Here is a 27,407-nt window from a genome sequence, read left to right on the forward strand (position 1 = left end):
TAGGTGCTCCAGTGTATTTATAATGGTCGTGGGTTGACCTTCTTAGGTAAGATAAGTTAGTTATCTTATCTTATCTTATCTTTGGGTGAGGTCAGCTTATCTTTAAGAGAACTGCCTTTATCTCTATAGGCTTGGACTGCCTTTGGATATGGGTCGTGTTCCTCTATTTGGGCCCTTTACTGGGCTTTCCTGGTGATGAGCGGATAATTTATACGCTTTTTGACATTGTTTTTAGTATGTTTTTAGTAGGATCTAGTTACTTTTAGGGATGTTTTTAATAGATTTTGTGTTAAATTCACATTTCTGGACTTTACTATGAGTTTGTGTGTTTTTCTGTGATTTCAGGTATTTTCTGGCTGAAATTGAGGGACTTGAGCAGAAATCAGATTCAGAGGTTGAAAAAGGACTGCTGATGCTGTTGGATTCTGACCTCCCTGCACTCAAAGTGGATTTTCTGGAGCTATAGAACTCGAAATAGCGCGCTTCCAATTGCGTTGGAAAGTAGACATCCAGGGCTTTCCAGCAATATATAATAGTCCATACTTTGGCCAAGAATAGACGACGTAAACTAGCGTTCAACGCCAGCTCTCTGCCCAAATCTGGCGTCCAGCGCCAGAAAAGGATCCAAAACCAGAGTTGAACGCCCAAACTGGCACAAAAACTGGCGTTCAACTCCACAAATGGCCTCTGCACGTGCTACACTTAAGCTCAGCCCAAACACACACCAAGTGGGCCCCGGAAGTGGATTTATGCATCAATTACTTACTCATGTAAACCCTAGTAGCTAGTTTATTATAAATAGGACCTATTACTATTGTATTAGGCATCTTTGGATTACCTTATGATCCTTTGATCACGTTTTAGGGGGCTGGCCATCTCGGCCATGCCTGGACCTTCACTTATGTATTTTCAACGGTAGAGTTTCTACACTCCATAGATTAAGGTGTAGAGCTCTGCTGTTCCTCAAAGATTAATGCAAAGTACTACTGTTTTCTATTCAATTCTTCTTATTTCTCTTCTAAGATATCCATTCACACCCAAGAACGTGATGAAGGTGATGATTATGTGTGACGCTCATCATCCTTCTCCCTTATGAACGCGTGCCTGACAAACACTTCTGTTCTACATGAAATAAGCTAGAATGAGTATCTCTTAGATCTCCTAACCAGAATCTTCGTGGCGTAAGCTAGAATGATGGCGGAATTCAAGAGAATCCGGAAGGTCTAAACCTTGTCTGTGGTATTCCGAGTAGGATTCAATGATTGAATGACTGTGACGAGCTCCTAACTCGCGATTGCAGGGCGTTAGTGACAGACGCAAAAGGATAGTAAATCCTATTCCAGCATGATCGAGAACCGACAGATGAATAGCCATGCCGTGACAGGGTGCGTGAGCATATTATTCACTGAGAGGATAAGATGAAGCCATTGGCAAGGGTGATGCCTCCAGACGATTAGCCGTGCCGTGACAGGGCATTGGATCATTTTCCCGAGAGACGACCGAAAGTAGCCATTGACATTGGTGATGTATCACATAAAGCCAGCCATGGAAAGGAGTAAGACTGATTGGATGAAGATAGCAGGAAAGTAGAGGTTCAGAGGAACGAAAAGCATCTCCATTCGCTTATCTGAAATTCCTACCAATGATTTACATAAGTATCTCTATCCCTATTTTATTATATAATATTCGAAAACACCATTATCACTTTATATCTGCCTGACTGAGATTTACAAGGTGACCATAGCTTGCTTCATACTAACAATCTCCGTGGGATTCGACCCTTACTCACGTAAGGTATTACTTGGACGACCCAGTGCACTTGCTGGTTAGTTGTATCGAAGTTGTGACAGACAATAAAACTAGATCAGAGTACCAGGCCTTTGAAGCCATGGATATGTATCACAATTTCGTGCACCACCTGGCAATTTGGCCGATCTCTTTGAGAAGAGGTCGGATAGTCGGACCTGAAGAGGTCGGTCGCCTTGTCGCTAAACATCCCGGGTCGGACAGCTTGACCCAGGGTATGAACAAGTGGTGTATAATTTTCTGGTCTAAAATACTTCTCATTATATATGGTCTCTAAAACAATTGCTTTGAGTAATGCTACACATCTAAATTTTTCTATAAACTAAGTCTAACCAAATTACACAATAAGACTTGGAATAATACTAGCTATAGCTGATTTTTGTTATGTTAGACCAACTTAATTGGATTTAATTAACAAAAAGACTTGGATGTGTAATATTATTCATTTTTATATACATTTAATAAATAAGAGAATTGCTTTCAAAAAATAAATAAATAAGAGAATAGAGTAAGAAGTGAAACATTTCATATCTCGAAGTGCCATTAAAATGCAGTATAGCAAAGTTCATATAATCCAATTTTTTTTTAAACGAAAGAAGCTCAACACAAAAGTAGAGCGAGAAAGCTAGAACATAAACACAGCATAACTTTAGACACCTAGTAATTCTAACGTCAACAGCTTATCCTAATGTCATCTCCGGCATTGCCATCAACAACAAATGGGATCCTTGTACCTCCACTCCTTGTAGTGAAGTATAGTCATGTTGAAGATTTCTTTAGCACCTTTTCATATGTTCTGAAACAACCTCCTCTTCCTTTCCAACCTGACGTTCCATACAAACCGAGAAGAAACTTATGAACCATTTTTTACGCTCCTCCTTCCTACTTGTAACACCTGTCCTGCTTTGAAAGCGTTCCTTTAAAGAACCTGGACAAGACTATTGTCTGCCAAAATCAGATAACCAAGCACACCACACCTGCCAAGTAAATTCACAGCCAAAAAACAAGTGGTGAACATATTCAACATCCTTATTACATAATACACACAAGTTATCACCAAGATTAATAATTTCGAGTCAACCCAATCTTTTCTTTGTATTCACCCTGCCTAACAAGACAAACTAGGCAAACAGCTCTACTCTTGGAGGGACTAACCCTTTCCAAAGAGTCTTAGTAAAACTATAGCTGGTTACGTCATCCGGAAGCGTTTCCGCCTATAGCATCTGCACAAAAAATTTAGTAGGAAAAACACCTTGTCTGTCATACTTCCAAACAACTCTATCCTCTCTATCAGCAGCTAGTTTAACCGGCCTCAAAGTGTCGTGTAGCTGATTCACAAGTTCCAACTCCCATTAGAATAACTCACGCCTCAATTGGAAGTTCCATATCCACTCTAAGCCATCCTAGAACCCACACGCCCCTATGACAGAGCCTTTATAAATTGAAACTAAGAAGTGCCTTGGAAACCTGTCCTTTAGAGGACCACAACATAGCCAAACATCTTTCCAAAAAAGAGTTCTTCTACCATCACCAACCTCCATAAATAAGCCAGTTATGATCTTGTCTCTTATACCTTGCTCCTTAATCTGTAATTGGCAAATATCCTTCCATAGACCCCTCTAGTAAGGAGAGCCTGGGTAGACAACAGTTCATTAGGGGAGAGGTTATTACAAGAGCATACCACCTTCTTCCACAAAGGACAATCCTCCTTTGAAAACCTCCACCACCACTTAAACAAGAGCGCATTGTTATGAACCATCACATTTCCGACTCCTAACCCCGTAGCTTCTTTGGAGCTTGGACCACTTCCTATCTTACCAAGGTCATACTATGCCTTCCATCCTCCTTACTCCATAAAAACCTTCTCTGTAACGAAATCATTTTCTCTGCCACTACCTTCGGCATCTTATATAAGCTTAAATAATAAACTGGCAAGCTATTTAAAACTACTTTGATGAGCACCAACTTCCCTGCTTTGTTTAGGACCTTCGATTTCCATGAGCTGAGCTTCTCCTCCACTTTATCTATAACTGGCTTCCAAGTCATGAACAATCGCGGGTTAGCTCCTAGAGGAATTCCAAGGTATCTAACTGGCAAACTAGCTTCCTTGCACCCCAGCAAGCTGCACATCCTTCGAACCCACAGTTGTTTACAAATGATTGGGATCAAGCTGGATTTATCAAAATTTATACTCAGTCCCGACATCAACTCGAAACATCGTAGGAGCCTCTTGTAGTTCTTGATAGTCTCCTCCTCCGGCGGGCAGAATAACACTGTGTCATCGGCAAATTGGAGATGTGACAATTCAATATTATCTCTCCCAACAGATAAAGGAGATATACGGCCATTTCTAGCTGCCTCTCCAATCATTCTATGCAGGACATCAACAACTAGTACGAACAAGAATGGAGATAGAGGATTACCTTATCTCAGACTTCTTTCCATCTTAAATGGCTTTGTTGGTGAGCCATTTATCATCACCGACATAGAAGATGTGCCTACACACTCCATAACCCACTCCCTCCACCTTTGTCCAAAATCCATTTTCTGCATAACCATGTCCACAAACCTCCACTTGACCCTATCATAAGCCTTTTGGAAGTCCAGTTTGATTATTGCTACTTCCTTTTTTCTTATTTTAATCCAGTGTACAGTTTCACATGCAATAAGAGCTCCATCATGTATTTTTCGCCCCTTGACAAATGCACTTTGAGTCTCTCCAACTAGACCTGGCATGACTGATCTCATCCTCTTTACCAATCACCTTGTATACACAACCAACCATGCTAATTGGTCGCAAATCCTTAATTTCCTTAGCCTCAATGAACTTTGGTGCTAGTGCAACCCATGTGATATTAGAGTCTGTCGGTAACCTGGATGTCTAAAAGAACCCCATCACAGCTGCTGTGAACTCAGCCCCAATCTCGTCCCAGCACTTCTTAATAAAATTCATATTGTACCCGTCACTTCCAAGCACCCTTGATGATTCACAGTCCCACACTGCCTCTCTGATCTCCGCCACCGACGGCAACACCTCTAAACTCGCAGCATGTTCTTCAGCTATCATATCTACCAGCCCATCCCTGAACTCCACTGTAGGAGACTCCTCCTGATGATATAATTTCTTGTAAAACTCTCTTACAGCTACTTTTATTCTAGCTTGATTTCTTACCACCCTTCCATTAATAACCAACGCATCAATCTTGTTATTCCTCCTTCTTGTTGAAGCTATGTTGTGGAAGTACCTGGTGTTTTTGTCCATGTCCTTCACGAGAAGGGATCTCGACATCTGTTTTCAATGCAGTTCTTTTCTCACATACCACTTCTGACAACAGATCACTAACGCCTTTCTTCTTGCCTCAATCGTTCCATCATACACCCATTGCTAACCATGTCATCTACCTTCTTGATCTCTTCCTCAAACTTCATAATTTTCTTATTCATGTCGCCAAAGTTATCCCTGTGCCATCTCCCCAACCGTCAAGGCCTTCAATTTATCTGTGAACTGTATCTCCCCTAACCCCCTCCATTCCTCTTTAACCATTCTCAAAAAGCCTTCATGTGTGAACCATGAGTCAAGGCTCCGGAACGGTCTAGGTCCACATCTCCACCTAGTATCTTCCACTATCATCGGGCAATAGTCTGACAACCCTCTTGGTCCTCCTCTCAAGCGAACCTCTGGGAATTCCTCAACCCATTCCAGAATGAGTAGAACTCTATCAATCCGACTGCATGAACAACCTCTAAACCAAGTGAACTTACAGTCATTGAGCGCTAAGTCCACCAAGTGCATATCCTGTATCAAATTCTTGAATTCTTCCACAAATATTGTTAAGCTAGTAGTACCTTTTCTTTCCTCTACATGAACAATCTCGTTAAAGTCTCCCATGAAGCAACATGGGACCTGGCATAATCCAGCTGTATAGCTCAACTCCTCCCACACAACAAGTTTTTCATCTCTAGTATGAACACCATAAACCAGGAAAAAAGCACAGTTAAAACTATTCTTTAATATGACCCCTTCCACACACAACCACCTCTGCCCTTTATAGAAATTACTCATTTTAAAGATCGTTTCATCCCATATTATCAACAAACCACCCGATGCACCATCAGATTCAACATATTCCCATCCTGCGCTATCACACCCCCAAATTCTAGCTACATCAAATTTTGTTACTACATGTCTTTTGGTCTCAATCAAACCTAACATATTCAATCTATATTTTTGCTTTAAGTCCTTAATCATTCTCAACTTCCCATGCCCCCTCAACCCCCTAACATTCCAGGAACTAAAGATCATTTTAAAAGATTGTTACACACCTTATTTTAATTCTTAGGTCTGCATCGTCTTGCCTTCTCCTTTTGTTTCGCCAGCCTTCTTTTCCGAGCAATTTTTCATTTTGTGCTTGGAGGATAGCCATGATATCGTCTTCTTCATTGTACAAAACTGCACCGGACTCCACTGCTATTTCTCATGTCCTCTTGTTTTCCAGCATTTGCTCTTCAAAGGTTGCACTCTGATTGTCACCCATATCCCCGTCGTTTTCATCTCCGACTTTCCCTATTTGAGTACTTCCAACTCCATCTCCCCCCTTCACCATCGTTCTCTGACATACCTTCGATTCGTCACTTACCTTTACAGCATCAACATCCTCAAGTTTATTGTTTGCCCAGTTCTTGTCTTCAGTTTCACTTACAGTGTTGTTATCCTCATTTGAATCATTATACCCATCAACATCCCCAAAATTTCCATCGTCATTAAGCTCCCCACTTCCACCATTTTTACCACCCACAACTCCATTGTCACCATAGCCATTTTCCGTCCGGAACCCTAAGTTGTCAGCCCCCTCAAACCCTCCAGACCTTCCATCGTCCGACTCTTCAGGAACCGCCGCCGCAACAACACTCCCAACCACCCCCGTGTCACAGCATCCACCATCCTTGACCGGCGCCCAGGCTGGCACGCCAGTCACCACTGTCCCACAATTTTCGAGCCCATGACTCCCGCGGTTCAGCCATTGATTCCCTGCGCCAGTTCGCCGTGCTCGTGCAACCTAGGACAACACAACGCCCCCTCCTTCAGTCAAGCTTACTCCTTGTGATGCACGCTGGATGGGTCGACTGCTCGTTTGGTTACAGCACTCTTCAAGGCAAGATATTCCACCCGACCCGCTTCTGCGCCCAGTTTGCCTGCCCCAGCACCCCTCTGCGTTGATCCAGATGAGCCAAGCGGGCCCAACTGCAGTGTGCAGCCCATAGTAGGATAGCTAGCTATAATGGGCCCTGTTTTATTTTCTATTAAGCTAGCGTTTATTCTTCTCCCCATTGTGGATATCTACTTTTTAATGAAACTTTTATGATTTACATTTATTGAATTTCTCATTCTTAGATTTATTTTGTGATTATCATCATTTTGGAATGTGATTATGTTTTAAAAATATTCATAAAATAAAACAGGTTACCATAGATAAGTTATGGCCACGGTTTTAAGGAGGGGTGACCATAGATAAGCTATGGCCACGGTGAAAACAGTGACTATAGATAAGGTTACGGTCACGGTTTTAAGGCGGGTGACCATAGACGCTATGGTCACGGTTTAAGGAGGGGTGACCATAGGGGCTATGGTCACGGCTAAAACTGTGACCATAGATAAGGTTATGGTCACGGTTTTTAGGAGGGGTGACCATAGAGGCTATGGTCACGGTTTTAGGTGGAGTGACCATAGAGGCTATGGTCACGGCCAAAACCGTGACCATAGATAAGGCTATGGTCACGGTTTTGAGAAGAGGTGACTATAGAGGCTATGGTCACGGAACCGTGACCATAGGTCTATGGCCACGAAAGAATAGGTCACGGCGAAAAGATCGTGACCATAGGTCAAAAACCGTGACCATAGACCTATGGTCACCCTTTTCACTAGCTTACCGTGACCATAGACCTTTTTTTTGTAGTGATAGCCCATAATTCGAACAACCAAAAGCCCATGATACCATTTCATCTTTTTTTTTGAAATCAAACAGCTCAACACAATAGAAGTGGAGCGACCAACCAAGTTACATAAACTAAAAAAAAACAAAAGGACCTACCAAATATAACAACACAAATCCGACCCCATGTCATCTCCGGCATAGCCATCAACAACTAAAGGGATCCCCACCGCTCCACTCGTTAGTACTACTCGAAGACATGTTGATGATTTCTTCAACTCCTTTGCTTGTGTGCTGAAAAATCCGTCTATTTCTTTCCAACCATAAGTTCCAGACGATCGCGCAAAAGCACCTCAACCGGTGATTACGCTCTTCCATCCTCCTCGGTTCTTCTGTCCAACTAAGAAAGTGTTCTTTCATCGATCCTGGGTAAGACCACCGTTGGCCAAAAGCTGAAATCCAAGCACTCCACACCTGCCATGCAAATATGCATCCTAGAAACAAGTGATGTACATCCTCCACCCCGTTGTTACAGAGAACACAAGTAACATCTTCATGACTGATGATTCCAAACTGGCTCAACCTGTCCTTTGTATTCACTCTTCCTATCAGAGCAAACCAGACAAACAGCTCCACTCTAGGCGGGACCAGCCCCTTCCAAATAGTCCTGGTGAAGCTGTAACTGATTACCTCCTCTGGGATCAATTCTTCCTGCATCACCTGTACAAATGAGTTAGTTGTAAAAATACCTCGCCTATCATATTTCCACACCACTATGTCCTCTCTGTTATGAATTAAGTTCACAGGTCTCAAAACCTCGTGTAATGCACTCAGTAGTTCCAACTCCCATTGGAAGAGCTCTCGCCTCCATTGGAAGTTCCAAATCCACTCAAGCCCATCCCAAAAACCACAGTCCCCTATAACGGATCCACACTGGTTTGAAACAGAGAAAAGCCTCGGGAATCGGTTCTTCAGAGATCCACCAAGCACCCATGTATCCTCCCAAAAACGTGTCTGACACCCATTCCCAACCACCATGGACAGGCCTGCAACCATCTTATCCCTTAAATGTTGGTTCAGGATGTGTAACTGGCAAATATCCTTCCATGGTCCTCCTCTAGTAGGCGGTTCTTGAGTCCACAGAGGCTCATTGGGGTTTAGATTATGACAAGAAGCTACGACTTTTTTCCACAAGGGGCAATCTTCCTTTGCAAATCGCCACCACCACTTGAACAACAGCGCTGTGTTGCGAACCATAGCGTTCCCTACTCCCAGTCCACCTAGTTTCTTCGGCGCCTGCACCACTTCCCACCTTATTAATGCCATACCAGTCCTACCCTCTTCTGAGCTCCACAGGAATCTTCTCTGTAGTGAAATCAATTTCTCAGCCACCGCTTTCAGCATCTTGAACAAGCTCAAATAGTATATTGGCAGACTGTTCAACACAGATTTGATAAGTACCAACTTCCCAGATTTGTTCAGCACCTTGGCCTTCCACAAGCTGAGTTTTTCCTCCACCTTGTCTATGATAGGCTTCCATGTCTTCACCAACCTCGGATTAGCTCCTAGAGATATTCTAAGGTATTTAACTGGAAGGACATCCCCCTTACAACCCAGCAGGTTACACATACGCTCGACCCATTGCTCCTCACAATTAATTGGAATCAGGCTGGACTTATCAAAATTGATACTCAGGCCTGACATCAACTCGAAGAATCGCATAAGCCTCTTGTAATTCCTTATAGTCTCCTCCTTTGGTGGGCAGAAGAGGATAGTGTCATCAGCAAACTGAAGGTGTGACAAAGGTATACTGTCTCTACCAACCAGCAGCGGTGATATACGACCATTCCTCACTGCCTCGCCTATCATTCGATGCAGCACATCCACCACTAATACAAACAAAAATGGAGACAGTGGGTCACCTTGTCTCAAACCTCTTTCCATGTTGAAAGGCTTAGATGGCGAGCCATTTATCAGCACCGACATAGACGCAGTGGCTACACACTCCATCACCCATGCTCTCCATTTATGCCCAAATCCCATTTTCTGCAGCACAGTGTTCACAAAGCTCCACTTAACCCTGTCATAAGCCTTTTGGAAGTCAAGCTTAATTAGTGCAGCCTCCTTTTTCCTCAGTTTGAGCCAACTAACTGTTTCACACGCAATAAGCGCCCCGTCATGAATTTTCCTTCCCTGTACAAACGCACTCTGGGTCTCTCCTACTAATGCTGGCATCACTGATCTCATCCTCCTAACTAGCACCTTCGAAATAACCTTATACATACACCCCACCATACTGATAGGTCGCAAATCTTTAATCTCCTTTGCACCCATGAACTTAGGTGCTAGCGCCACCCAAGTGATATTGGCATCCGCCGGTAACCTGGCCATCTGGAAAAACCCCATCACTGCCGCCGTGAATTCAGAGCCAATCTCATCCCAGCATCTCTTGATGAAGTTCATGTTGTATCCGTCACACCCTGGCGCCTTGGAGGACTCACAGTCCCACAGGCCTCTCTGATCTCTTCGCCCGACGGTATCACTTCTAGAGCCATAGCATCCTCCTCACCTATTTGAACCACCAGACCATCTCTGAACCCCATAGTAGGAGAGTCTTCCTGATGATATAGATCCTTATAAAACTGTCTGATAGCAACCTTTATTCTAGCCTGATTCCGAACCAGCCTGCCGTTGATAACCAGACTATCAATCCTATTGTTCCGCCTTCTTGCTGAAGCTATATTGTGGAAGTATCTTGTATTCCTGTCCATTTCATTCATGTGCCGAGATCGCGACATCTGCTTCCAGTGTACTTCTTTTCTCACATACCATCGCTCACAGCACTTAACCAGCGCCTTTCTCCTAGCCTCCAGTGTTCCGTCATATACTCCATTGCTGACCATATCATCAATCTTCTTGATCTCTTCCTCAAACTTTGTAATCTTCTTATCCATGTCACCAAAATTTGCCTTATGCCAGCTTCTCAGTGGTTCTGTCAGCGCCTTCAATTTATCTGTGAACTGTAGCTCTCCTAACCCTCTCCACTCCTCCTTCACCATCCTGAGAAAGCCTTCATGTGTAAACCATGAATCAAGACTCCGGAACGGCCTGGGTCCTCCTCTCAGCTTCCTACCCTCCACTATTAGCGGGCAATGATCTGACAGACCCCTTGGTCCACCTCGCAAATGTGCATCTGGAAACTCTTCTAACCACTCCAAGCTAACCAGGACTCTATCTATACGACTGCAAGAATGCCCGCGAAACCATGTAAACTTCCGATCAGTGAGCGGCAAATCCACTAAGTTCATGTCCTGAATCCAAGACTTAAAATATTCCGCAGACCTTGTCAACCCGGTGTTGCCTCTCCGTTCCTCTATATGTACTATTTCATTAAAGTCTCCCATAAAACAGCACGGAACCTGACATAACCCCGCTATATAGCTCAGCTCTTCCCATACCTGAACCTTCTCATCTCTATCATGTGCACCGTAGACCAAGACAAACGCACAGTTGAAACTAGTTTTTAATATCACTCCTTCAACACACAACCACCTCTCTCCCTTATAACAGTTATTCAATTTGAACATCTCCTCATCCCAAATTAGCAATAGTCCACCAGCCACCCCTTCAGAACCTACATATTCCCAACCTGGACTACCTTGTCCCCATATTCTTGCAACGTCAAATTTCGTCACTATCTGCCTTTTAGTTTCAATCAACCCTAGCATTTGTAACCTATGTTTATTTCTTAGGTCCTTTACCATCCTCAACTTTCCATCTCTCCTCAACCCCCGAACATTCCATGAACTGAAAATCATTTTAAAATTGTTTTACACACCTGTTTTGCATGTTTGGGTCTGCACCGTCTCATTTTCGCTTTCTGCTTTGCCACCTTTCTTTTACGAGCTATTTCTTCGTTCTGCACTTGTAGAATGGCCATGATGTCGTCTTCTTCATCATATAATATCGCTCCTGATTCGCGTGCCAGCTCCTAGGTCTTTTTATTTTCTACTAACTGCTCCTCCACATCAGTGTGTTGGTTGTCACTTTCTTCCGCATCAGTCCCCTTCCCCTCTTGGCCCGGTTCAGTTTCTGCAAAGGCTTCCTCAATCTGCCTGCCGAGCACCCTACCGGTTCGCGCACAGCACTTATGTGGCTTTTGTTCACTCCCGGTTTCACACCCTGGCCTGGCGCTATGTCTCCCGTGCCTCCCCTCAGTGCAATCAGCCAGCGTCGCACCTCCCTGCCTGCAGCTCTCTCGAATTTTGTCGCATTGGTCTCCCTTTGCTGTCGGAAAATCTGGGATGCCACACCGACACCGGTCAACCACCGCCGACGAGCCATCTTCCCCACCACCAACTCCACTTCCCGCGTCATCGTCAGCGTCAGTCCCAGGGCTTTGGAGTCGGACCGGTCCACCACGTAGTATCTGCCCCCCTGGTTCCCGCCGAGACGCCCCCTTCCGCGACCGTCCTCGTTGGTCGTCACCTGCCTTCGATCGACCGGTGGGTCTCCATGGGCGCCGCAGCCTTCTCCCGTGCAGATCAGATCTGGAGGAATGCGACCCACATCCCCCAAAGGAGACCGACCCGCACCAGATTCCCTGGACCACTGACCCGCAGCTGCTTTCTCGTGGGCTTGGAGTCCTGGGCCCAACTTTTCCTGCCTGCCCCCATGTTGTGTTAGGGCCCAAGTTTTTTCCACAAGTGAATTTTTTGGTGTTACATTTGTGGGCTCCCTTTCCAGCCCAATTAGGTCATCAGTCATTGTTTTTTCAGAATCCTCATCATATAGCATAACGACTCCACCCCCCAAATCTTGCATACCATAATTATCCTTAGTTAATGCCAGATACGTTCCGATTTCCCCGAGATTATGCTGCACATAGTCATTATTCCATTCATTCAAAATTGTATCTGTAATTACAATTCTGCCCTTGTCTTCTTCCTCATTCCGTGGTACCATCAACAACCGATCTTCATCCCGTATCTCTTCATGCAATGACCCTACATCAGAATTCTGCATGATATCTACGTCGACACTCCTGCTTTTGCTATCAGAATTCCTTTGCATACTTGTGTTTTCATCCTCAGATTTTTCGGTACACATTAAATCACACGCCTCATGTCCAGCCTCCTTCACCAGGACGTCGAAGCCTCCCGTACCCACTATGACGTGGACCCTTTCTTGGATGGCATCCATTACGCTCGTGTCAACCTGAACACGACCCACAGTGAAAGAGCTACATATTTCCGTTTCTTTGGCACATCTAACGACTTTTCCCCATTGGCCTCCTATCGTTCTAAAAGTGTTAACTGACCAAGCGTGCAGCGGGACCCCAAAGCATTCCAGCCACACTCTTCGAGTCTCACTATGTTCCGACTCCTCCCAGCGCCAGCGCCACACTCTATGGAATAACTGTAGGAGGCTATTCATGTTAAAATTGTAAGCATCGTCAGCGTTCCGTGTACTGTCAAAAGTCAAAAGTGCTTTGTATGCGCCCATCTCCCGCACCTGAACAACATTAGGCACATTCTTGGCGATCATTTCCTTTAAAGAGGCAAAGTTAATGGCTTTGGTCGTGCCTTCGATAATGCTCCTCTGCAACCATTCCAGATTCTCCGTTGCCACTGCTACTTTCACTTCCTTTGTCCGACCCTTTTCATACGGATCTTTGTCACTTTTCTGTTCCCGCGCCTCATTTTCAGGAGCCTCAGGATCAGTCTCAGTAACTTTCCTACGCGGCTGCCATGTAACGTTTTGTCGTTTGTCTCCCTCCACGCGTCCATTACTTATTGTTACTGTTCCCGACATTCTTCGGTATTTTGCCTGCTCCACAAACAAAACCTTCCCTCTCAGTCTCTGATGATTCATTTCCGCAACAGCCTTCAAAGCCCCTCCTTTCGTTGTGTATCGCACGAACGCAATCATATATACTTTTCCACCTTTTTGTTTTCGTGATAAATATATATCATTGATTCGTCCCGTCCAGTTGAACAATTGGAATAATTCCCTCTTGGATATGTCCTGCGGCAGATTACTCACGAAGATGGAGAATGATTCATTCTCCAGCCGCCGATACTCTTCTCGATTCCAAACCCTTGGATCCTTGTCACGTTCCATATGCCTACCCCTCCCTGTGTTTCCCACCCCCCTCTCTCTCCTCTCTCTCATCTCGATTCACTTTTTGTGGTTTATGTATGGTTCATTATTTGTTCATCAATCCTGCAACAACCCAAAATCGAAGAACTCACACTACCGTTTCATCTGAATCCTCTTTAGGCCTCGTACCGGTTTGCCCCACAAAATCAGCACTCTCTGTATTCACATCATTATGTGATTTGTAGGTTACCAAATTTAAATGATTCTGCTTTAAATTTGCATTAACCTATTCATTCAAAATACTTTTTGAAATTACAATTCACAAACAAGATTAACATCATTTTTATCGTGTGGTAGGACCCTAGGAGCATCTTCATATACAATAATAATAATATATGACTAAAAAATAACATATTAATTGTGCAAATTTTCTACGATTTTTGTTGCGGATTTATATTTGTAACATATAAGTTCGTGAATAATTATTGATGTTATTTTTAAAATTTGCAGGTAATTTATCTTTGAATTTTGTCACAAAAACCTAAAAAATTTACAATTAATTTCATGAAAAATCAGACAATTATGTGAAAATTTGTTGCAAATTAAGCGAACGAAATTTTTACATATCCCAAATATGCAACATAATTCATAAGTGCACGTGACAACAAATTCTACGAGTAATACACTTGTAATAAAATTTGCAACTAATTTTCTCAGCAAATTTCATAAGTAACATAATTTGTAACAAAGATTACAGATAATTTTTGTAGTAATTTTATAGATAATTAATTTATAGCAAAATTCGCAGCTAATTTTTAGCAAATTTTGCAAATAACAAAATTTGCAATAAAAATTGCAGTTAATTTTTGCAGTGTATTTGACAAATAATTAATACGTTATAAAATTCGCAGCTAATCTTAATACAAATCATTTTTGCAGTAAATTTCGCATATAATTAATCCGTTGTCAAATTTGCAGATAATATTAGTAATAAATATTTCAAATAAAATTATCCATAGATATTTTTCAAATGGATTTTATTTGTTAGAAGCGTGAACTTTTACGATATTAACCATGAGAAAGAAACAGGATGATGAATAATTAATTATTGACAATATTCAAAAATTATGTGAAAAGCGGTTTAAAAGAGTTCACAAAAAGTGGAGATTTTTAATTTAAACAGAATCATATAGTGCAAGTGACATATCCTAACGACCAAAGAAGAGAGAGAAAACACAAAAAGAAAGACTTGGCCCCTATTGGTTGCTATATATTGTTACTTTTCTTTATTAGCAAATTAGCGTTCTGACTTCTGATTAAGCAAAGATGTAGAAAGTTATTAATTAAATAATTAAACCAAGAGTAACGCTAAAAAAATGTCTTTCTTTTTCAGCTAAAGTCAGCTAAATTTTTTAAAATTATTTTGTTTATATTAAATTTTAAATTTTAAATCATAAATTTTTAATTCTAATTTTAAATTATAAATTTAAATTCTCAAATCAATTAATATTGACTAATTAAAAATTAATTTTTTATATTTTTTTTAACAAATTACTGATATAGTACACATATAAATTAAATATAAAGGTTCACTACCTATTTGTGACTAGTAAGAGAATAAAATATCATGTCAATGAGTAATAACTCAAATGGCATAGTCTCTCCATACTCAATTAAGAGGTTGTGGGTTCGAGTCTCCTATCTTTGGTAAAAAAAAAAAAGAAAATAAAATATCATAAATTTGAGTTGATTTAGGGCCAATTTGAAAAGCTACAAAAGCAACATTTTTTAGCTTTTGATTTATGAGAAGTAGTAGTATTAATGTCGGATACAATTTTTAAAACCAAATTGCGCTTTTTAAAAAGCTATTTAAGAGTTTATAGAGAAGTTAAAAAAAAATGACTTCTCTCCTAATACTACTATTTTTTATCATATTTTTATAAAATAAGCATTTTTAGAACTAGAAATCCAAATACAAAATAATTTATTTATAAGCTACTTTTAATATAGTTATTTATTGTTTAAACTATTTTTTCAAAAGGAACTTAATTAAGTTGTTTACTCAAATTGGACCTTAGTAATAAGCTATTTTTCCAATTGGTGCATGTAACAATCTATTGACCAACGATAAATCATTAAATGAAATCTAGATTTCCATCAGATTAATTCTTATTTTGTCAGAAATAAAATACGAAAATAATCAAAAAAATAAGAGGATAAATAATATATTAATTAAATTCACCAAGTGATCTATATAGAAATTTTATCCCCATTATTGTAATTCATTGTAACTAAATAGAAAGGTGTACGCGACTTGTGACTTGTAAGAATATAAAACATACGTAATTAAATCCACCAAGTGATCTATATATATAAATGTTATCCCTTGTCCTTGTCTCATAAATTTGTTCATGTTTGAGAGTGAGAAGATGACAGGACCAGAAAGGCCTCAATTTGTGCTGTTTGGTTCTTCCATTGTTCAATACAGTTATTATGAAGGCTGGGGTGCTATTCTTTCTCACTTGTATGCTCGTCAGGTACTTCCTCTTCCATTGGTTATGTTTTTTTTTTTTCTTTTTTGAGAATTAACGGATGATTATTGGTCTGATTAGTGTCATTATATTCATTATTATGCAATCTATATAATCACGTGAAGGGGCAAATGAAATCTTAAATATATATAGTGAGAAAAAAAGATAAATAGATCTCTCATTTTTTAATCTAAAGATACATAAGTTTTTAACTAATTAAAAAGATAAAAACGTTTTTTACATTTTAAAATATAAAACATTTAAATTTCTTCGTCTAAAACATATAAAGATAAATAGATTTTTTGTAGAAGAACTTATATCTCTGGTGCTTTAGAAGATAATAGATATTTTTATGTTTTTAATTTGTTAAAAATTTATTTATTTTTGATATAAAAGATAAGAGATTTATTTGTCATTTTTTCATATATATATATATATATATATATATATATATATATATATATATATTTTGTATAAAGATACATGTTTAGTATTAATAAAAAAAGTTGATTATATGGCTATCTATAAGAAGTTTGGTTACTCGGTTTTAATAAATTTAATTATTTTATTAAAAAATATGTAAAATAATATGTATAAATATATCATAACTAATACTTTGTCTTTAGAGATATTTTACAAAAATTATACTTTCTAATATAGAACGATAAAAGTTTCTATAGATATGAAAGTTTTGGTCCCTTAAAACATCTCTTCTCTAATTGGTTTTACAACTTAATTAGAGAATTATTGATCTGTATATATATATATATATAATGATCTGTTAGTAAATTAATCATTTATATAAAATGTATGTTGAATACATATAATAAGATTAAAAAAAATGAGATTCGAAAGTTCATACTGCTAACAAAAATAATTTTAAAAAATATGAATAATAAAAAAGTATATAAAAGATTTTAAAATATGATAAAAAAAATTATAATATTTTTTATAAGTGAAAAATGATTTTTAGATTTAGCAAACAACTTTTGTATTTGTTTTAAACTTTTGTAGAAAGATTCGAATAACTATTTATAAAGACCATACAAAAAATCGGAACAAAATTTTATTTTTATATTTTTTTAAAAAAAATTCATTAACAAAACAAGATTCTCTTGATAAACTAATCAAATTTTAAAGATGAATTGAAAATGTATCATTTTTCTAATAATATTTATAAATAATCATATCAAAATCTAATCTCTACATTTTTTTTAAAAAATACATATCTAATAGTTGGTTAATCTTTTCATGTTTTAAAATATTTGAGTACTTATTTGTAATTCATATCTTTTGATATTATTTTATCACGGTATTATTTTCGGTAGTCTTTTTTCATAAAAAATGAAAAAATAATTTTGGTCGTTTGACATATCTAGACATGCTTGTTAGTTATCATTTGGAAAAATAATTGTGAAACGACAATAAGATAGATTACTATAATTTGTATCCTTGTGTTACCTTTTCAGTATTATCATTCTTTGAAAATATACATATTAAAATACATGAACATTTATGTGCTTGTTAGGGGTACACGTATAATGCATGAAATGAGTTTAACATAAAAATCTTTCTTTACATAACATAGGCAGACATAGTTTTGAGAGGATACGCTGGTTGGAATTCAAGGCGTGCTCTTCAGGTTCTGGATCAAGTTTTTCCCAAGGTATTTAGCCTTAGCATGGTGATATAGATATTATTATTATTATTATTATTATTATTATTATTATTATTATTATTATTATTATTATTATTTATTTTTTTTTTTTACCATTTAGTTTCACACATTTGTGATTTAACATTTCTCTAAAAAACTTTTACACTTTTGCTTGGTACATAATGTTGAAGGATCAGAATGCCACTAAGCAACCATCATTGGTTATTGTGTATTTTGGTGGCAATGACTCTGTTATTCCAAATAAATATGGCCTTGGTCCTCATGTGCCTCTTCAAGAATACATAGAAAATATGAGGAAGATTGCTCTCCATATACAGGTAATAAATCTTTCTTGGTTCTAATCATAATAAATAAATGATCTAGTTGGGGTGTTTTGTTAGATGCATGTAATCTCTGTTCTTTGTATTTCGAATTGATGTAACAAAACTAATCGATTTAATTGTGATCTGTTCTTTTTGCGCTATGGAGTTTATTGACTTAAATCATGTGATTATTTCAGTGCCTTTCAAAGACGACCCGCATCATATTTCTTAGTACTCCTCCCATCAATGAGGAACAAATCGTTAATAATAGGTCTGTCTTCCATAATCAATTTAAACCTTTTCGTAATTACACATTTATCTACTTATATATTGGCCAGTTTGAAAAAACAACTTAATTAAGCTATTTTAAAAAAAATAACTTAAGCAATGATTATATTAAAAGTAACTTATAAATAAGTTATTTTATATTTGAGCTTTTAGTTTTAAAGTATTTATTTTATAAAAATGTGATAAAAAATAGTAGTATTATGAGAAAAGTCATTTTTTTTAACTTCTCTATAAGTTCCTAAATAGCTTCTTAGAAAGTTGTAATTTGATTTTGAAAATTGCACCAGACATTAATACTACTATTTTTCATAAGTCAAAAACTAAAAAAAATTACTTTTAAAACTTTTCAAAAAGACCTTATATACAAGTGTATGAGAAAGATTGGTGTACAATTTTTTTCTCTCTAAAATATTTTTATTATATATAATTTATAAAAAAATATTTTTTAATTATTTTCAACACTTTATTTAAGGCACTTTAATTAAGTTATAAAAAACTTGCTATCTCAAAAATAAAATTTAAAAGTAAATAATTATTTCTAACTATAAAAGTTATGCGCATGACAAATTTAATACTCATAAAAAATGTATTTCACTTGATAAAAAAATCCAAATCTTAACAAATAATTTAAATTACCAAATTAACCCTCTTGACCTAACATAACTTAATTTAAATTTCCAAACTTTAACCCACCCTTTGTTCTCTTTGAATCCACCACCGCAACACCCATACCTTAGATGTCACATACGCATTGTGTGCTCAAAATGACTAGGGATGACAACGAGTTTTTATGGGAACAGAGACATACCCCCGTCCTCTGTCTCCGCTATCCAAAATCCATCTCCGTCTCCGCCGCATTCTCACGACGGATAACGGGGACCCCGTATTTGCCGAAAATCGGGGTCTCCGCAGATATCCACAGATTTTTAAAAACAAATTTAAAAACATTAAAAAAATTAAAAAATTAAAAAATAAAAGATAATTAACATTTAACATAGTCTAAACCCTAAACTCAGTATTATAATCCAATTTTTCATTTTTCCAGTAAAAAATCAAACTCCAAACCTTAAATCCAATTTCACAGCAATAAAATTTCCCAAATTCTAAATACAAATTTATCAATTAATAGAATTCAAACTCTAATCTTAAATCCAATTTATCTCTAAATCCAAATTTATCAATTAACATAATTCAAACCTAATCATAAATCTAATTTCACATTAATAGAATTCAAACCATACCAATTTCATTAATTAAAAATCAAAATATATATTAAAACGGTAGAGCAGAGGCAGACTAGAGGCAGAGGCGGAGGCGGCGAAGCTTTGAGCAAAAAGTAGTGAGCGATGGCTCTTCTCTGACGGCGATGAAGGACGGCTCTTCTTTGGACGACGACGAAGGCGGATCTCCTATGAACGGCGCCAACGAAGACAACTCTCTTCTGGACGGTGACGAAAACTGCGACGGTTCTCCTCAGGCACGCGGCGTGAAGACGGCTCTCCTGTCCTCTGGACAGCGACAAAGTCGTGATAGTTCTCTTCTCCTCAGACGCGCGGCGTGAAGACGGCTCTCCTTTCCTTTGGACGCAGAGGCATGGATGGTGATGACATATCTGAAGAAGCTCGTGATGGCAGAGGCATGGCTGGAGCAGCTTCATCTTTGTGGAGTAGAGGCGACAATGTGGGTGCAGCGGCGACACGGGTGCAGGCGACACCAACGCTGTGAGAAGCAAGCACAGAGCGACACCGGAAACTTAATAAGAGGAAGAAGGTGAGCGGCAGCAAGGGAGGAAGACAGAGGAAGAAAGACGGAGAGGGTGAGACCTGAGAGAGTGAGAGACTAAGAGTGATATGATGAGAGAGTGAGGGAGTGAGGCAAAGGCGTGAATTAGGTTTTTGTTTCCATCATAATACATATATATAAGGATATTTATCTAATTTCATCTATACGGGTATTATACGGATATGATGGGTGGATACCTCTCTCCCTGCCCCCGCCCCGTTTATTAAACGGATACCCGTCTCCCGTCTCCGCAGAGAGAAAATGACCTCCAAACCTGTTTTTCAACGGGTAAATCCCTGCGGATACCTATTCCACTAGAGAAAATTGCCATCCCTAAAAATGACACAAACGTCTGCACCTCTCTTCTATTTTTTTTTTTTTGAAATACGACTCTATAAAGACATAGAACTAACACCTACTAACTTCTTTGCATTTTATTTTCCTAATTTCTCTCCTCGTTAGAAGGGAACAAACCAAAAAAAAGTATTAGATGTGTGTTGTTGGAATTAACAAGAAAATAAATTTTTTTCAATTTCTTTCCTCTTTATAAGGGAAACGAACACAAAAAAAAGAAAAAAATGGATATATATTGTTAGAACAGTCATACTACACATCTATATAATTTTGTATCCAAGTTGGCCCAACACTAAAAAAATTCAATACCATTAAATAAAACGTGAAATATACATGCCTAACACATACGAAATCACTCTTGCCCAACGCTTCTTCTTCTCACGCTCGTTTACGCACGGAGCGTCTTTTTCTTCTTCACCTTCTTCTTCGCATTCCTCCTCCTCCTCATTCTCCTCCTTCTTTTTCGCGTTTCTTCTTTTTCACATGTTTTCTCCTTATCATCATTCTTTTGTTGTTATTGCTGCTATATTTTTTTTGTATTTTCCTTCTTCTCTCTCTAGTGAAGAAGCAGTAGAAAGTGAGGAGAAAGAGTTTTGAATTGTGTAGAAAAGAAATGAACCGAACATGTTATTATGGTGAAACAATTGTATAGTACTAAATGAATGGAACATTATCCATTATATAAATTCAAATTCGAACATCTTTCTGCATAATGAACCGAACATGTACTCATGGTGAAACAATTGTATAGTATTGAGTGAACGAAACACACCATTATATAAAATCAAATTCGAACAGCTTTCTACATAATAAACCAAAACACGTACTCATGGTGAAATAATTGTATAGTAATGAGTGAACGAAACATAATCCATTATACAAAATCAAATTCGAACAGCTTTCTGCATAATGAACCGAACGCGTACTCATGGTGAAACAATTGTATAGTATTGAGCGAACGAAACGTAATTCATTATATAAAATCAAATTCAAACAGCTCTGCCTACAATTTACGATTATCAATTCAATTCAATTCAATTCAATTCAATACACCTCCGTCCATTCAATTCATATTAGCAATTGCATTCCATTCAATTCGATTCAAAATTGAATAATCTAAACTTCGTCAGTTTGATTCGTTTCAGAAGAATAATCCAAATCGCTCTCATTCAACTGATTTGAAGTTGAGTCATTCATTGTTTCGATTAAGAAGTGCAGATCGAAGAAGAAAACGAAGAAAAATAGGAAGAAGATAAATGCAACATAACTAGATCGAAAGAAGAAAACGAGAAGATGAACGCAACCAGAGAAGAACGACGAAGGCAATGCAGATTAATAAGGAAGAACGCGAGCAGATAAGAAGAAGAAGGTTTACATTGCAGCAGAATATTTACGTTGAGCAAAGCTTTAGGTTACAGTACATTGTATGTAGCGCGTGTATGACATACGAATGAGGGAGAAGGGAAGCGCGTCTGACCAATATTACTTGGATAACCTGGATGCATTTTTTACATGAATGTAGAGTATTATTGTTGTTCGAATTAATAAGAAAATATATTCTTACACTTTAAAGGCCAAAGCACCTTTTATATACAATGAAAAATGAAAAATTAAAGTTATTAGAATAAAGACTGCTAACATGATGATCGGTTGAAAAAAATGAAAATGGGTTGAAACAAGCATTGAAGTTGCTGAAAAATAAGCAAGACAAAATACATACTGGAAGTGTGTGTTGCGATGGTGATACCCTTATGGAATTCAGCAAAAAAAATAAAAAATAAAAAATTAAGGGTTGAAGTTTGGGGAGGGTAAAGGAGGCCAGTGTGGTAGGGAAAGAAAAGAGGTTATGGGATAAGCTATGATGGTAAAAGATTAGAAATTGGGAGAAGGATACCATTATAACTAGAATTTGAATTAAGTTAGACTAAGAGGGTAATTTGAGAATTTTAAATAGTTGTTTTAAGGTTTGATTAATTTTGTCAATTAGAGTCTGTTTTAATTTTTTTTAGATAGATTTACTAGCAACTAAGTCTTTCATGATTATTTACTTTAAATTTAACAAGTAAAAGAATGAATTAACAGATATGAAAGTACCAGTCAATATACTAGTTTCTTATAACGACAAATAGAGGGATTATATATCAGTGATGGTCTATATTTTTATCTAAGAAAATTTTTAAATGCCATTAATAGTTGTGGCTGTTGAATTATTTATTTGTGAGTAAGTCTCTGAAAAATTTTTTCTGCAAAAAAAAGTAATAAACTTATAGATTTTTGAGTAAAAAAAGAGGAAAATAGAAAATTCAATTACAACATTAGACTTATAAATTCCTGATTAAATCAAATGAAAGACTAACATAGGGATGAAACATGTTTAATGTTGCAATTTTTTGAGAACTATAATCTAACATTACTATTCTTGAAGAATTTATTTGATACTTTTTTATCTTTAGGAAATTTATAAGTTCATTTTAAAATTCTTATTGTCCTATTATTTTTCTTGTTTCTTTGTCTCTTCCAACTTGAAAATTAGTTCAATGAGATTATATTAAAATCAGTCTTTCATTTTTTCTCTAAACCAGTTAAACTCCCAAACAAAGCTAAGTGACATGTTGTTGTTGTTATATTTGATTTTCGACCTCAAAATCTCAAATACTAATGAATGAAGTCTATGGCTTTAAACCAGAGATCCACAGGGAAATCTGATAAGAACAAATGAAGCTTGTCGAGTATATTCTGAAGCATTGTTGTCACTGTCCCGCAAAATGAACATCAAGGCCATTGATCTCTGGTCTGCAATCCAAACAAGAAAAGATTGGCAAGAGATTTCTTTCATGTAAGTATAATCATTATTATTTCAATTCCATCAATATTATAGTGTTCTATTGGTAACGGTAGTTACTAATTATTATTTCACAGTGATGGAATTCATCTAACATCCGAGGCAAGCATGACAGTGGTAAAGGAGATATTGAAAGTGCTAAAAGAAGCAGAGTGGGAGCCAAGTTTATACTGGAAGTCAATGCCAATTGAGTTTGGAGAAGATTCACCATATGATCCAGTTGCACCTGATGGAAAGTCAACTATAAATATATCTGGATTTGCCTTTCCTAATCCTGCTATGTGGGAGTTGGATTAAGCTTATTTGTAATTGTAGACTGTCTATTGATGATGTATGTGATGATGTGCCTCAATCTCATTGAATTTTTTAATCCCAAAAATAATAATAATTGGCCATTATTGAAAGGTCACTTATATAAATATATTTGAATTACTCTTTGAAGATATGGTTTGAGATGGACTTATTTATTCTGATACGTGAATACGTGATCCCCGTTATAATAGAAAAGCTTTTGTATTTGTTATCACTGTGTAGACCTTGTGGGAGGAACACATAAGAAATTGATTTTAACATCGCATAACCAGATATATAAAATAAAAAAACAAAGTTGAGGACTAATAATAATTTTAATTTATATTGGCTAGTATTTTTTGTCAATAATTTAATATTTTTAGTCTAATTGTCCAATATTATATTTTTAACTAATATTTTTCAATATTATTAACTAATTTGATAAAAATAAATAAATAAATTTTGCTGTTTTAGTTGAAGTGCTCAAATAAAATTGAAAAAAATTCAGATATTCTAAGAATATGGGTATTCTAATAATTTTAGTTATTAATCTTGATTATAAAAAAATATATGTAATATATAAATTAAAATCAATTACTAAAATAACTAGAATATCAGTATTTTTGGTATATTTATTTTTTTTTTAATAAAATTTTGCATAAACATGTATAGTGGAGACCTACTTGGTCGGAAGAAAAGTGGAGGGTGTGGATGCTGACGTGGATGGTCTTGTAACGATAGTCGCATGATGGCTGTGTGAGATAAGGAGTTGTGCCACTTGAACGAGGGATTTGGTGACCGATGACCACTGGCCAAGTGACACATAGGGAAGCATATTGGTCCAGATGCCTTTTGGTAGTGGTGTCGACATCTTCTCCAATGGGGCGAAGCTGTCTAAGGTTATCGAGTAAGAATGGGGAGTGGTATCTGCAAGGGACTCTGATACTTAAGTTAGCAAGAATTTTAAGCATGTTTAAGTATATTGGAATCGAGAAATACTTGAGTTTGATGAGGTATTTATACAATAAGAAAGATAGAATTGTTATCTTTTAGTAACTTATCCACCTATAATGGTGGGTAGTTACATCTCTTTTTATTTAGGGGTTGTTAAGATCTCATATTTGAATTGTTGGGTAGATTTGTAGGTGCAGTTAAGATTTTGAATGTAGGTCGGATGTACGACCAATAGATCCATTCTCTGTGTAGGTCGGATTGACGAAGAAAAAATTTTTAGACCTTTTTTTATGTGTTGTGCTTGTTTATTTTGGACCTGGTTTTATTATTGGACTAGTGTATGAACACATGTATATTTTTATTGGATATGATATTTCTATTTGCTATATGAAGGAAAAGAAAATGTTAAGAAAGAAAGACGATGAAAAAATATTTTTTGTGTTTTTTGGATGAGGAGAGAAAACAAAGTGAAAAGAAAAAAAATGTTGGATCCATAAAAAAATTTTCTTCTAAAAGATGAGATGAAAACTAAGAGAATATGTGCAAATATTAATAAAATTACGAATTTAACTTTTTGGTTAATAGAGAAAACAAAATACCTAAATTCACTCTCCACTTGAACAAATTCATTGAAGGATTAAGCATTTGAAGTGAATAAGAAAGAGTTGTAATTACAAACCAGTAACATTTTGATTTGATGTATGCGAATTGTATTTGGATCTAATAATTTGAACTTGTAAGAGAGGGCTACAGAGTTACTACCTAACTCCTAAGTTCTACCTAACTAATGCTTTTTTCAGAAGGTACTTAACTTGATTTATTAGTGAATTATAATTTGAGCAAAAATAAGATAGCAATGATGTCTTACCTAAAAAACACATCGGTGCTTTTAATTTACGAATAAAAATAAAACGCTCTAAGGATCAATTTCAGATCGGTGTCAGAAAAGAAGAGAATAGCAAGCAAGGAAGAAGGCGTAGTTTCTTTTGTTTTGATGTTGGAGGAGATTTGTCCAAAAACATGCTTTTGCGATATTTCTATGCACAATTAACTTCAAATGGGAACTAAGAGTGTTCATGGATCAGATCTGATAAGCATATCTACGATGTTTATCCAAATCTGTTCCAAATATTGCGGATATTGATCCAATCCGCAATGTTATCGGATCGGATCGGATCAGATTCGCACACTAATAGGATTAGATTGTGGATTTTAGGTAGGTATCCACATATCCAATCTACATATCCGCGGATCCGGAGAAATAAATAAATATTCTTTTTATGCTTTATTTCAACTAATAATTATCATATATGTTGTATTATTTTATTTTTATTGTTTAAGAAAAGTATGTTTAATAATATTTTAAGAGTAAACATGTTTAAAAGAGTAGGAAAAAAAAAGATTTTATTGATATTTTTTAATAAAAATAAACTTTTTAAAATATTTTTATGTTTTGTGGATATATCCAATATCCGATCCGATTTGCATATGATCGGTTCGGATCGGATCTAAGCTTAAAAACTGCGGATATTAGATTTTCGTTATGACGTGATTCTATTACAGAAGTCAATAATATATCAAAGGTTTTTGCTTTAGTATGATGATAAATTTATACGTACCAATATGTTAAAAATGTGGACAAATAACAAAATGACACGTGGACTATGGTTTTCATGTCAACATCTATTTTTTTTAGTAAAAATATATATTATATCAATATTTTTACTAAAACATCCTTATAATTTAATAAAAATATTTTTTTTCAATTTTATAAAAAGACTTAAATATTTGTTTTATGTTAGACAAAAACTACTTTTTAAAATTAATCAAATTTTAAAATTTAACTAATTTTAATCTTATAATTTCAAACTTTAAATAATTTAAAAAATAAAACAAAAATACATTTAAATATTCATCTACACTAAAGGAGATTGCTTTAATCTTATTGATGCTTCTCTATGAATTCTAATCTTGGGTCAATCTAAGGTACAGATTCAAATTGATACAGATTTACAGATTTTATGTCTAAATGAGTATGAGATTAACACGTTGCTCTTTTGTTGCAGGACTTGTCTCCTGCTTGATGTTAGGGGTGGTTGAGCTGTAGCCAAGGTTTTTTTGTTGGAGTATCTGTTGGTGGACTTTTTGAGGTGGACTTTGCCAACAACAAAAATTGGGTATCCAAAGAAGATGGATTTTTTTTCTTTGTGAATGGGAGGGAAAAAAAAAAAAGAGAAACGCATGCCCTGATGCATTCATGGAGGGCGAAGCATTGAGAAAGATGTTATCGCTAAAAACGAAGCTCTAGGTTCCAGGGACAGGGATACAGCCGCTGAAGGTGTTGCCGTGGTGGAGGTTCAAGCCTAGAAACCGGCTACAATCGTAGTTGCGGGTTCGTCTCGTATCCCGCATTGACTACGTCTGGCCGTAGACGCTTCCGCTGCCAGCGCGATCGGAAGTTGCTGCTGTTCGAGTTCGGTCATCATCGGAAGTATGAAATCAGTTGTTTTTGCTCTGTTGGATTATATTGTATTCATAAACTTCTCT

The 27,407-nt window shown here is 37.0% G+C and overlaps 4 protein-coding genes across 5 annotated transcripts; 1 reads left to right on the top strand and 3 right to left on the bottom strand.

The window, feature by feature from the left end:
- Nucleotides 1–5,260: 5,260 nt before the first annotated feature.
- On the bottom strand, nucleotides 5,261–6,109 carry LOC107636760 (uncharacterized). The gene has a single exon (XM_016340250.1). The coding sequence runs from the start codon at nucleotides 6,107–6,109 to the stop codon at nucleotides 5,261–5,263; it is 849 nt and encodes a 282-aa protein (XP_016195736.1).
- A 172-nt stretch (nucleotides 6,110–6,281) lies between these two features.
- LOC148568791 (uncharacterized) lies at nucleotides 6,282–10,199 on the bottom strand. Its single transcript, XM_088484783.1, has 4 exons — nucleotides 8,602–10,199; nucleotides 8,211–8,520; nucleotides 6,947–7,048; nucleotides 6,282–6,863 (listed from the first exon to the last, which is right to left on the bottom strand). The coding sequence occupies exons 1-4, from the start codon at nucleotides 10,197–10,199 to the stop codon at nucleotides 6,282–6,284; spliced, it is 2,592 nt and encodes an 863-aa protein (XP_088340909.1).
- On the bottom strand, nucleotides 10,196–11,554 carry LOC107636761 (uncharacterized). Its single transcript, XM_088484784.1, has one exon. It carries the CDS (start codon nucleotides 11,552–11,554, stop codon nucleotides 10,196–10,198), a length of 1,359 nt encoding a protein of 452 aa, XP_088340910.1.
- A 4,695-nt stretch (nucleotides 11,555–16,249) lies between these two features.
- LOC107636763 (GDSL esterase/lipase WDL1) lies at nucleotides 16,250–23,993 on the top strand. 2 transcript variants are annotated; one of them, XM_088484085.1, is made up of 6 exons: nucleotides 16,250–16,375; nucleotides 17,958–18,035; nucleotides 18,224–18,364; nucleotides 18,547–18,620; nucleotides 23,460–23,609; nucleotides 23,693–23,993. In XM_088484085.1, exons 1-6 carry the CDS (start codon nucleotides 16,250–16,252, stop codon nucleotides 23,910–23,912), a joined length of 789 nt encoding a protein of 262 aa, XP_088340211.1. In that variant the 3' UTR covers nucleotides 23,913–23,993. The 2 variants fall into 2 exon arrangements, with proteins under 2 accessions (XP_088340211.1, XP_088340212.1); XM_088484086.1 differs by having other exon boundaries at nucleotides 16,258–16,375; nucleotides 18,218–18,364.
- Nucleotides 23,994–27,407: the final 3,414 nt, after the last annotated feature.

The sequence above is a fragment of the Arachis ipaensis genome, chromosome B4 (genome assembly GCF_059453495.1).
Source record: "Arachis ipaensis isolate K30076 ecotype BB chromosome B4, ASM5945349v1, whole genome shotgun sequence".
Lineage (NCBI taxonomy): Eukaryota > Viridiplantae > Streptophyta > Magnoliopsida > Fabales > Fabaceae > Arachis > Arachis ipaensis.

Excerpts from the sequence above, each read along its gene's own strand:
- LOC107636760 (XM_016340250.1), bottom strand. The coding sequence starts at position 6,109 with ATGATCTTTAGTTCCTGGAATGTTAGGGGGTTGAGGGGGCATGGGAAG.
- LOC148568791 (XM_088484783.1), bottom strand. The coding sequence starts at position 10,199 with ATGAACTTCATCAAGAGATGCTGGGATGAGATTGGCTCTGAATTCACG. Across the intron at positions 7,049-8,210 it reads GATGCATATTTGCATGGCAG|TTGGGCCCGCTTGGCTCATC; the intron begins GTGTGGAGTGCT and ends TGCACACTGCAG. Across the intron at positions 6,864-6,946 it reads ATCTTGCCTTGAAGAGTGCT|GTTGCACGAGCACGGCGAAC; the intron begins GTAACCAAACGA and ends GTGTTGTCCTAG.
- LOC107636761 (XM_088484784.1), bottom strand. The coding sequence starts at position 11,554 with ATGATTTTCAGTTCATGGAATGTTCGGGGGTTGAGGAGAGATGGAAAG.
- LOC107636763 (XM_088484085.1), top strand. The coding sequence starts at position 16,250 with ATGTTTGAGAGTGAGAAGATGACAGGACCAGAAAGGCCTCAATTTGTG. Across the intron at positions 18,365-18,546 it reads AGATTGCTCTCCATATACAG|TGCCTTTCAAAGACGACCCG; the intron begins GTAATAAATCTT and ends TGATTATTTCAG. Across the intron at positions 23,610-23,692 it reads TGGCAAGAGATTTCTTTCAT|TGATGGAATTCATCTAACAT; the intron begins GTAAGTATAATC and ends ATTATTTCACAG.